Source organism: Xenopus laevis, chromosome 5L, assembly GCF_017654675.1.
Source record: "Xenopus laevis strain J_2021 chromosome 5L, Xenopus_laevis_v10.1, whole genome shotgun sequence".
In the NCBI taxonomy this organism is placed as follows: domain Eukaryota; kingdom Metazoa; phylum Chordata; class Amphibia; order Anura; family Pipidae; genus Xenopus; species Xenopus laevis.
The window spans coordinates 121,940,244-121,950,364 of NC_054379.1; the positions used below are offsets into that span (position 1 = coordinate 121,940,244).

At 40.7% G+C, this 10,121-nt stretch overlaps 1 protein-coding gene across 2 annotated transcripts; it reads left to right on the plus strand.

Moving 5' to 3' along the window:
• The first annotated feature begins 3,321 nt into the window (after window positions 1-3,321).
• On the plus strand, window positions 3,322-9,874 carry sptssb.L (serine palmitoyltransferase small subunit B L homeolog). 2 transcript variants are annotated; one of them, NM_001094237.1, is made up of 3 exons: window positions 3,322-3,410; window positions 6,492-6,573; window positions 8,262-9,874. In NM_001094237.1, exon 3 carries the CDS (start codon window positions 8,287-8,289, stop codon window positions 8,527-8,529), a length of 243 nt encoding a protein of 80 aa, NP_001087706.1. In that variant the 5' UTR covers window positions 3,322-3,410; window positions 6,492-6,573; window positions 8,262-8,286; the 3' UTR covers window positions 8,530-9,874. The 2 variants fall into 2 exon arrangements, with proteins under 2 accessions (NP_001087706.1, XP_041418175.1); XM_041562241.1 differs by lacking the exon at window positions 3,322-3,410 and adding an exon at window positions 3,966-4,015.
• The last annotated feature ends 247 nt before the right edge of the window (window positions 9,875-10,121 follow it).

A 10,121-nucleotide genomic window follows, 5' to 3' on the forward strand; every position in this document is an offset into this window, starting at 1 on the left:
TAACATGTTTGTCCATAGTTACAGAGCATGCCAAACCAATAAAGCTGAAAAGATTGGAATTTTATTGCATTCCTATTTTATTGCAATAACAATAACTTTTAAATTTACCCATAACAGATAGATAAAGAGATACTACATATGTAGCCTTTTTCAGCATTGTTAGAGCCTTCCTACCCAACAAATGTCAGTCATGACTAAATATCAAGAAACCACAGATCTATAGAGATACTTGACCTGCATCTAAATGTATTGTTGGTTAAAAAAAATCTTGAAATGTCCTATCAGCAGTCATACGCTAGAGTACAGTGTGGGCCCTTGACATAAAACATACAGAGCAAGTTTCATTACAGAAAGTGTTTTGTTTTAAAAGTGTTTTATAAAAGTAAGAAAGTATGACCCTTTAATGCAGCATTTTAATAAGAGTAGATAATCACTTTGGGGTGCTTTCACATAGGCCCCCCCATCCTCCATCCTAGCCAAAATAAAGCACAAATGTCTGTTATCCCCCACTGTTGACAGTCCACAGTGCTGTATACATATGGGCAGGCTGAGGGGTATGTAGCTGCCACCCCATATTGCCCTCTATCCACCCAGACCCACCCTCAAACATGCAAGTTAAGGAGCATCTGCAGGTACATATTGCAATGGATTGCTGTACTCACCACCTGACCTTTGTTCTGCACCTAGACACACTTGCTTAGTGAATTAGCAATAAAAGTGACAATTTTGCACCACTAGTGTGCCAGGGTTACTTTGTTACCATGATGATACTAGAGAATGAGCAGTCCTATTGACTTTTTAGTCCTCTGCCAATCACATACTTGATGAAACATGATTTCTGAATAACGTGCACTCACATAAGAGGTCCTATACTTGATAAAGTTTCCTGTGTCTCTCTCTTTAACACAATAAGAAAAATGGTGTGGCAATCAGACAATAATATAGGTTGAGATACACAGTTGAACTTAAACGTCCTAATTTCAGTATTATATGGACCTTGGACCTTCTTCTGTCTAGTGTAAGCATTGCATGGGGAATCTTAAAATTGATGTAACCTAGCCTTTATGATGGTATTTAGCTGGATAACAAATCTACAGAGCAGGGTTGTCATCTGTAATCATGGGATCTCATACTGCTAAGTAAGCAGGGCCCTCACCCCCAGCCCCAGGTCTCTTGGACAGAGGGTACTGCCAACAAGTAGAATGGGGGCCAAAACTAAAAAAAAAGAAACAACACATACACAAACCTATGCCCTTGATCCAACCCTCACATAACATTAAATGCCCAAGCCCTACCCACACCTCTGCAAGCATTGCCCCTTTGCACCTCTGCTTCACCCCCCTGTGTCTTCAGGGGGGTGAGGCAAATTCAAAAACAACCTGTTATTTTGGAATAAGCCTGTATACAGATGTTAAGGTAATGCCAGGAATCTAGAAAAGTAATTTATTGGCAAAGCCCAGAAAGATGCTCATAGCTAAAATACTTGTGTAACCAGAGGCTAGGCTGTTTAAAGAACAAGTCAAATTCACTGGGGGTTACAATGTGCCCCCCCCCCCAGCATATCAATATCAAATACATTAATTATATTTTTTTAAAAAATAGATAATACAATGGCCAAAACCTAGGTACAGATTATAGACATACAGCCAATACATTCAGAGCTGAATGACACAGGTCCAATCTGTGTCCCTCAAGCTGCAGTATAACAACAACACTCAACAACTGTCCTCAACAAGGAGAGCTTGTTAAAATAACACAAAATACAGGGGTAGATTTCTGAACACTCAGGGACAGATTTCAAATGTATGCTCCCTAGGCCGGCTTGAAATCCCATTCCACAAATATAGGCCTGGTAGCATCTGATTTCTTCACCAGATATACATCTATTTGGGAACAATTTGGCCAGAAGCAGTCAAATTTGTGGTCATCCAAGCTATAACTAAAATAAAGGGCAAAAGGTCCACTAGACGATTTGTATGAGAGTTTGCACAGATGCCTGGCCAATCACTATTTTATATATATTTTTTTTATTAATTGCTACTGAGAGACACACATCAGTGGCATAACAGATATTACAGGGCCCCACAGCAAATTATTTTTCAGGCCCCCAAAATGCCTAGAGGTTGACCAGTTTTACCAATATTTATTGAAATGTTCAGTCGATCGGACAGGTTAGAAAATTTCTGTCCACTGCCGATAATATCCCTGTGTGTATTGCAGATCTGACGATCTTCAGTGGGAGACTGTCACTAGCTTTGTCTGACATAACTTTAGTACGATTGTTTTAGGGGCAGAACATCGTTATTTGACAGTACCGTAACTAGAGGTGGGCGGGCCCTGTTGCGTGACGCGCAGCCGGGCCCCCGCCCCCCTCCGTACGGCCCGCATTTCAGTGGCGCACAAGCTGCCGGGGGCCCTGAGGGGGTGCGGACTCTGGCGCGTTCGCACCCCCTGCTCCCCCGGCAGTTCTGACACTGTTATTTGATCTGAAATAAGTCTGATAAGTCCAATCGTTCAAGGATTTCGAACGATCGGATCCTTTGCATCTATAGCCAGCTTTAAATAGAGCTGCCAATCAATGGTGAGACTGAGCAGGAATATGAGACTTTATGGGGAAGTGCTCTAAACACAGAAATACCGACTTTCTCCTGAGGGAAAAAACACCGGGGAGTCAGAGTGGGATTTGGTGGGTTCCCTTGGTGCAGCAGCCGCAGCAAGCCTGCCCCCATTTACTGCTCACTCACACACAAGTACATACTCATTCCCTCACACCAACAGAAGCCTCTCCCACAGATTGAGAGGCATTTTCTAACACAGTCTCACCCTTAGACACACAGCAGCATCACATGACCAGGCTGAGTTGTAGCAAGTTCCACACAGCAGCCAAGCAGAGATTTGCAGTAATTATCAGGCATATAATAAACACTAACTGACGCCATTATAGGGACCAGGGGGCTAGGAAACTTTTCCCTTCGCTGTTTGAGAGGAATACCCCCCCCTTCCCAACACCTATGAAATACGTCACTGTAGTAATTGTAAGTGGAAACTGTTCTATGTACAAAAGCCTCGACTGATAGCGACAATAGTCGCACAAGGGAAGCCTGTTTCCATCACTGACCAGGAGCAACTCAGGGAAGAGCCTGCCTGCTGCTACAAATCAATCCCATTCCATAGCAACAGCCCACAAAGCCAAAAGCAATATGATTATTTGTGTGTAGCAGACACTGCCTTGTCATTGGTTATTCATTAAAAATCAGGTTTTCTCGGGAGTTTTCCGCTTTTAAACGAGGTAAGTGGGCGGGGCCAGCACACCTGTGTAGAAGATTGTTTGCCTCCCGAGAGCTCACACGGCTCAGTTGCCCAATGCTCCTGGACCAGATGCTCTGCAGGCTGCACGGGGAGGCGCGCAGGTGAGGGCGATTCACTGGCAACTATCGCAGCAGCTTCTTATTCACTGATTTAGCAAAGCCTGCAGGGAAGCTGCCTGTCACACAGAGACTAGTCTCTACTCGTTATCCCAATCAGCCCGTATAGATGTAGTACATGGGCAAACATATGAACAGCTTCAGCCTCTGTAGCTTTTGTAAGGAGGGGTACAAGAAGTATAGATCATGGCTTACAGAAGCTCTCATTCTCCACAATGGGCACATTTAAAGGGGACCTCAGCAGTTCTAAGCAATTTTCCAATAGAACATCTTTCAGTGGTGTTTTCAGCTATTTCTATATGTCAACTCTAGTAACGGTTTGTTTAAATTCTCTGACTCCTGAAACAATGTAGCAGAAGCCAGCTGACCTGGGAGAGAACGGATTCCTCTTGTTTCAAAAGTCAGTGCCAAAGAACCCTAAACACCTACTGCTTTCAACAGCAATTACATTTAAAAATACTGCAGAATCCACATTTTATATTTTGCAGGGGACCAGAAAAAGAATTGTGCAAAATCTGGGAAAATATAAAATCAGTATTATATATTTATGGGACCGCAGAAAACTAAAATGCAGAAAAAACATAGAATCGGTATGTAAAATGAAGGTTTCATTGTAACTCTTAAAGTGGTTGTTCACCTTTGAGATAACTTTTACTATGATTTAGAGAGTTATATTCTGAGATAATTTGCAACCGGGTTTTCATTTTTTATAATTTGTGGTCTTTGAGTTATTTAGCTTTTTATTCAGCAGGTCTCCAGTTTACAATTTCAACAATCCAGTTGCTAGGGTTGAAATTACCCTAGCAACCATGCATTAATATGGACAAGAGCCTGTAATATGAATAGGAGAGGCTCTGAATAGAAAGATGAGTAATAAAAGGTAGCAATAAGTAGCCTAAAAGAAATTCAGAACATAAATAAAAGAAAAAATGAAGGACAATTGAAAAGTTGCTTAGAATAAGCCATTCTATAACATACTAAAAGTTAACTTAAAAGTGAACCATCCCTTGAAGGCATTGTATATTGGAAGGAGCATTCAAATTACACATTATTTTACTGTGCAAAAAATTGTTTTTGGGAGGAGGACCCCTTTAGATTGGGGGTGGATTATGGTTTGGGTACTCAAATATTGCTTGATTTCAGTCAACAAAATTTCAGACCCTTTCAGATATCCAGAAATTGTGGTTCTCTCTTGTAAATATGAAAGTTTGCTCAATAGCCCCCCCCCCCCCGAAATCGCTGTGGGTTAGATCTGCGTGACAATTGTGCTGAACCGGAATGTCAACTTGCAAATGTGCTACCAGAATTTCAAGTTTTTCGGCATTCATAGCGCTGCATTTTTTTTTTGTATCCCTCCACACCTTGAAAGATTGTGAACAGCTAAAGGATGCATGGGCAATGTTTTCTTTTTATTGTATTGTTTCCTAACAGGGAACGTGTTTTGTTCTTCTGCGTTGCAAAAGCAGCAGCTAATGGCCTAGTACCTAAAAAGGTTACCATGTGAACTACAGTTGCTCTATCTGGGTGGCTTGGGGCTAAGGATGTTTCTTAGCTGGTTGTCTGGCAGATATTGGAACTGCAAAAGTTTTAAACCCCATAAATAGTTTCCAAGGGGGATGTGAATATGGGGGGGGAGGATAACATAACTTCAGTTATAGAATATGCAGTGGGAAAGTTAAATGGGTTGTCTTTTAGTATGTTGTAAAAAGTCAACTTTTCCATTGGTCCATTGGAGTTTAATTATTTGGTAACCTCTTCTGCCTCTCTAGCTTTCAGATGGGGCAGCCAAAAAAACCCGGTACAGCTACAATCATATTGTTACTGCTACTATTTATTACTTCTTTCTATTCTCTAAAGTCATGTGATTTTAAAGGTTCGGATTTGATTTGTCCTGCCTCTGATTCAACCTAAAGTGAATCCTGCTAAAGAAGGCTGGGTTTTAGTGATGAGCGAATATTACCCATTTCAGTTCACCAAAAATTTGCAAAACACATTGAAGTCAATAGGTGTTTATTTGCTGGACATTTTTCAAACCGCACAATTTTTTTTTTTACTATAAATTGAGTCTATAGGTCCTTTTTTTTTTTTTTAGCAGCAAAACACAGCAAATATTTTATCTTTATTGGATTCAGACAAATCCCATACCATATCCAGGATTTGGTGCAAACCTAGTATAGTATGGTATGATGGTTTCAGGCATTATATTGGCACCTACAAGAGTATGAGGTGATGTTGGGAGTTGTAGTCCATTAGCAACCAGATAGCAACAGATTGTTTAATAATTAATGGGGTGTCGCTAGCACTATGGCATTCTGGAGTTCCCTAAGGCACAGTTTTGTTATAGAAACCATTGTTAACAAATGAGTACCATTACAATCTAACAGCCCCTTCTAGCAAGCATCTAGTCAGACATTCTGGCCATTCACATGTATCATTAGTACAAAGCCATGTTTGTCATATGGACATGTATTTATCTAAAAGTTGTTGGGTTAACACCTGTGTAGGCCAAAGGTAGGGATGGAAACAGTTGTGAGCCACCCATAGACACATAACTGCTGGCAGTTTAGTCACTGATAAGAAACAAAAGCCTGCCCTGGACATCAATAGCTAAAAACTGAAGCATAGAAGAAAGCTGTTAACTGGAAGTATGTCGTGTTTACAAGAAAGTTTATGATCCACTTCATTTGTCTATGCATGTTATCTGAAACAAACGAGATTATAGAATAATAATATAATCCCATCTGAAACACATATATTATTATGACCAGCCTCCATGTTTATTTGTATATCTGTGTCACTGTGTATGTGTGGAAGTAAATGGGGCCGGTTTATTTACATTTGTTTCAAATTGCACCAGTGCAGTAACCCATACCAACTGACAAATCTTTCCGATCTGTTCACTGCAAATGTTATGAAATAGTGCCTTCCATAGTCTCAGGTGTTTATCAGATTGTTACATGTAATGGTATGTTTACGTATATTTACCTGTTTGCCATTCTGATATTTCTTAATGCAGCAGCTAATTTATATGAATAAATAATTATATTCATTTGATTTTTTTTCAAGGTTCTGACACCGCTATCCATACGTGGACTGTTTTCTGGACAACAAAACCGAATTCCTAAGCCCTTGCATGCTCTGTTAATAGGTAGCTATATTTTCTATTTAATAGCATCTTCTTAAAATTAGATTATGATTAGATTAAGATTATGGCAGAATGAAGCCTGCCATACATGCTAAAACCTGTTCTTTGGTCAGGTTGTCAGAAAGCAGATCTGGGCCACCCAAGTGTCAAGCCAAATCAAATAGCAACTAATGAGAATTAATGTTATATAATATGGATTTCTCGATACTTTGTTGACTAAGATGGTTATTCTTCCCCTTATGGCAACAATATGTGGAGCCCCATTGGTGTGTTCTTCCTACATTCCCCTATAAAAATGGAGACTAATCGTTTCACATAGTAAGTTAGGTTGAAAAAAGACTCCTGTCCATCAAGTTCAACCTTTTAACTCTTTTAACCTGCCTAACTGGTAGTTGATCCAGAGGAAAGCAAAAACCTTTCCAATTTGCCTCAGAGGGGGGGGAAATGGACTAGTCCCTGGATCAACTTACAGTATACTATGAGCTATCTTCCATAACCCTGTATTCCCACCAGATGGCAGGAGTGTGAACAGTGAGTGTGAAGGGTGTGTTGGATCAGCCACAATGCTGGTGGCTTTACAGATGAAGCGAGTGGTGTAAATGTCCGTGATGGAAGGAAGAGAGACACCTATGATCTTCTCTGCTGTCTTCACTATCCTCTGTAGGGTCTTGCGCTCCATGACCATGCAGTTCCCAGCCCAGACATTGATACAGCTGCTCAGGATGCTCTTGATAGTACCTCTGTAGAAGGTTTTGAGTATGGATGGTGGGAGATGGGATTTCCTCAGCTGGCGCAGGAAGTAGAGGCGCTGTTGTGCTTTCTTGGCTAAGTAGCTGGTGTTGTGGAACCAGGTGAGGTTCTCCGCTAGGTGGACACCAAGGAATTTGGTGCTTTTGACGATCTCCACATTAGAGCCGTCGATGTACAGTGGCAGGTGGTCACTCCTAGTCTTCCTAAAGTCAACAATCATCTCCTTTGTTTTGTCTACATTGAGAGACAGGTTGTTGGCTCTGCACCAGTCTGTTAACCTCTGCACCTCCTCTCTGTATGGTGACTTGTCATTATTGCTGAAGAGACCCACCACGGTTGTGTCATCAGCAAACTTTATGATGTGATTTGTGCGGTGCATGGCTGCACATTCATGCGTCAGCAGAGTGAGCAGTAGAGGACTAAGCACACAGCCTTGAGGGGCTCCAGTGCTCAGTGTGGTGGTTCTGGAGATAATGTTTCCAATTCTGACTGACTGAGGTCTGTCGGTTAGGAAGTCCAGAACCCAACTGCAGAGGGAGGTGCTCAGTCCAAGCAGGCTCAGCTTTTCTATCAGATGCTGAGGAATGATAGTGTTGAATGCTGAACTGAAGTCTATGAACAGCATTCATGATGACTGTATCCCTTTAAGTACTGTCTGTATTTAGAAATGTATATGAACCTCTCTAGAAAGAGAACATAAGTTCAGAGCATGCATACACCTTGATTTAAGTTATGAAACTTAGGACAGCTATGTAAAAGACAGCTTGCTTCTCTTGCCCATTTTAGTTTGGTTAGGTGTAAATATATATATATTTTGTAAGACTGGGCCTTACCTGAGGGATATACCATGCCAAATAGCAAACAAGAGACTTTCACTGAATGTAAAATACATTTTATTTCTGTAAAAATAATTAAATTATCCTTATCTGTGTCTTTCCAAGGTTTGACTGCCGACACAGAGCAAAGATGGATGTCAAACACATTAAGGATTACCTCTCATGGCTGTACTATCAATATCTTCTCATCACATGTAGCTATGTCCTGGAGCCCTGGGAACAATCCATTTTTAACACCCTTCTGCTGACTATTATTGCAATGGTGATCTACAGCTCTTACATTTTCATCCCAATTCACGTTCGACTGGCAGTTGAGTTTTTCTCCAGAATCTTTGGAGGACAACATGAAAGTACTGTGGCCCTTATGAGCTGAGACAACATATGTTTCAGGGGCCTTTTGACTATACCTATACATGGGAAATGCTGCTTCTTAAAATCAAGTGCTTTCGCATCAGCTTGTGGGTGGAGGATATTGTACAACTAGCATTCACTATACTTCATATGTAATGTGCATGTTCAAAATATCCCCAGTCTATCCAGAGCTTAAGCAGGATATTTGCCAGTATTCTGCTAGTCATTCTGAAAAACTGAAGGAAAATCTTGGCAAACAAAAATAGCCACAAGAATGTGGGGTGTTAGCCAACATATCCATGGAGAATATACAGGTCATATTCCAAAGATTGGTCAGTTGCTACGCATACTTTGATACAACATATTTCAAGTTGAAATATGGCAGCACTCTGTATGAATATACTCTATTACATGCTACAGTATTGAAATACTTGGGTGTTCCAGTTGCTGTGGGGTGCTCTGATGTGACAGCACATTATATATCTTTACTATTTAGATGTGGTCCTTGTATTTAAATGGTAGATTTGTGAAAACTGCTTAATAGTGTTTGTACATTTGTTGGGTGCCCCTCAGGTAGTATCCTGTGAGCATGTTGAAAACCTAATAACTCATGCAATAGTACAAGGGAATGTGCATGGCTGCTGTAAATCATATCTAATTCTTCTAAGTATGTTACCTCTAAAGAAGGCTGACTCTGTAAACACGTTGGTTTTGATCTATGTTGTCCGTAAATTAATTCTTCCATCCTAAGACACTGTAATATAATGTGAAGCTATGTGGTCGTGGAAAAGGGTCAATTTTAGGGAAGGACAGAATTTTTACTCTAGGCTCTCCAGCTCACAGTGAACAGCGTAAAATATACATAGTATTATACTGTGTAAGGGTAATAGATATTTGTAGTAGTTTTGTAAAGGGTGACCACTCTGCCTCTCTTTGGCTGTCATTAAATTGCAACACCCAGCATTAGTTATCAGTCCAGCTATTGGGTGCAATGTTCTGTGAATCAATGCCTGGAGATCAACAGGATGGACATCCCTGCTCTAAGTCTTTTGTCCTTCGGATTGCCTTCCCACCAGCCTTCATGTATTGTCCAGCAACCACTTATCTCTATCTCGGTAAAGAGCATACCTGGAATTACCTATGACACTGGAGCTAAAAGACTTTGGGCAAGGAAGCCTCGGATAATGGGCACTGTGGTTTGAAACCATATCCAGCAGGTCTGAGGAATAAAAATTATGGACTAAGCCACAGCCCATGTATGATGTCTGTGTCTTAGCCCGTCACAGTGCACTACAAGTGATCTCACTTCTTAATCTATGCACGAAGACAAATAGACATTTTATAAATAAAAATAAAATCCAAGATGATTCTTGTGTGAGTGTAATGTTCTGTGTAACACAAAGTACATGCATACGGATATGTGTGTGCTGCGTTGGATGGGGGAGGGGTCTACCAGCAGGGAAACTTCAGGATATGAATGCTAATAATTCAAAAATAGTTATTTAGAACTAACAGTTGGTATTTAGGTGATCACCCCTTTGCGGAAAAAATGCACCTGGTACAAAAGGGTGTAGGTTTTCCATTTATTTTCATTTGCATTGGCAAAGATTATTC

Bases quoted from the DNA above. Each gene is read 5' to 3' on its own strand.
- sptssb.L (NM_001094237.1), top strand. From the start codon at position 8,287: ATGGATGTCAAACACATTAAGGATTACCTCTCATGGCTGTACTATCAA.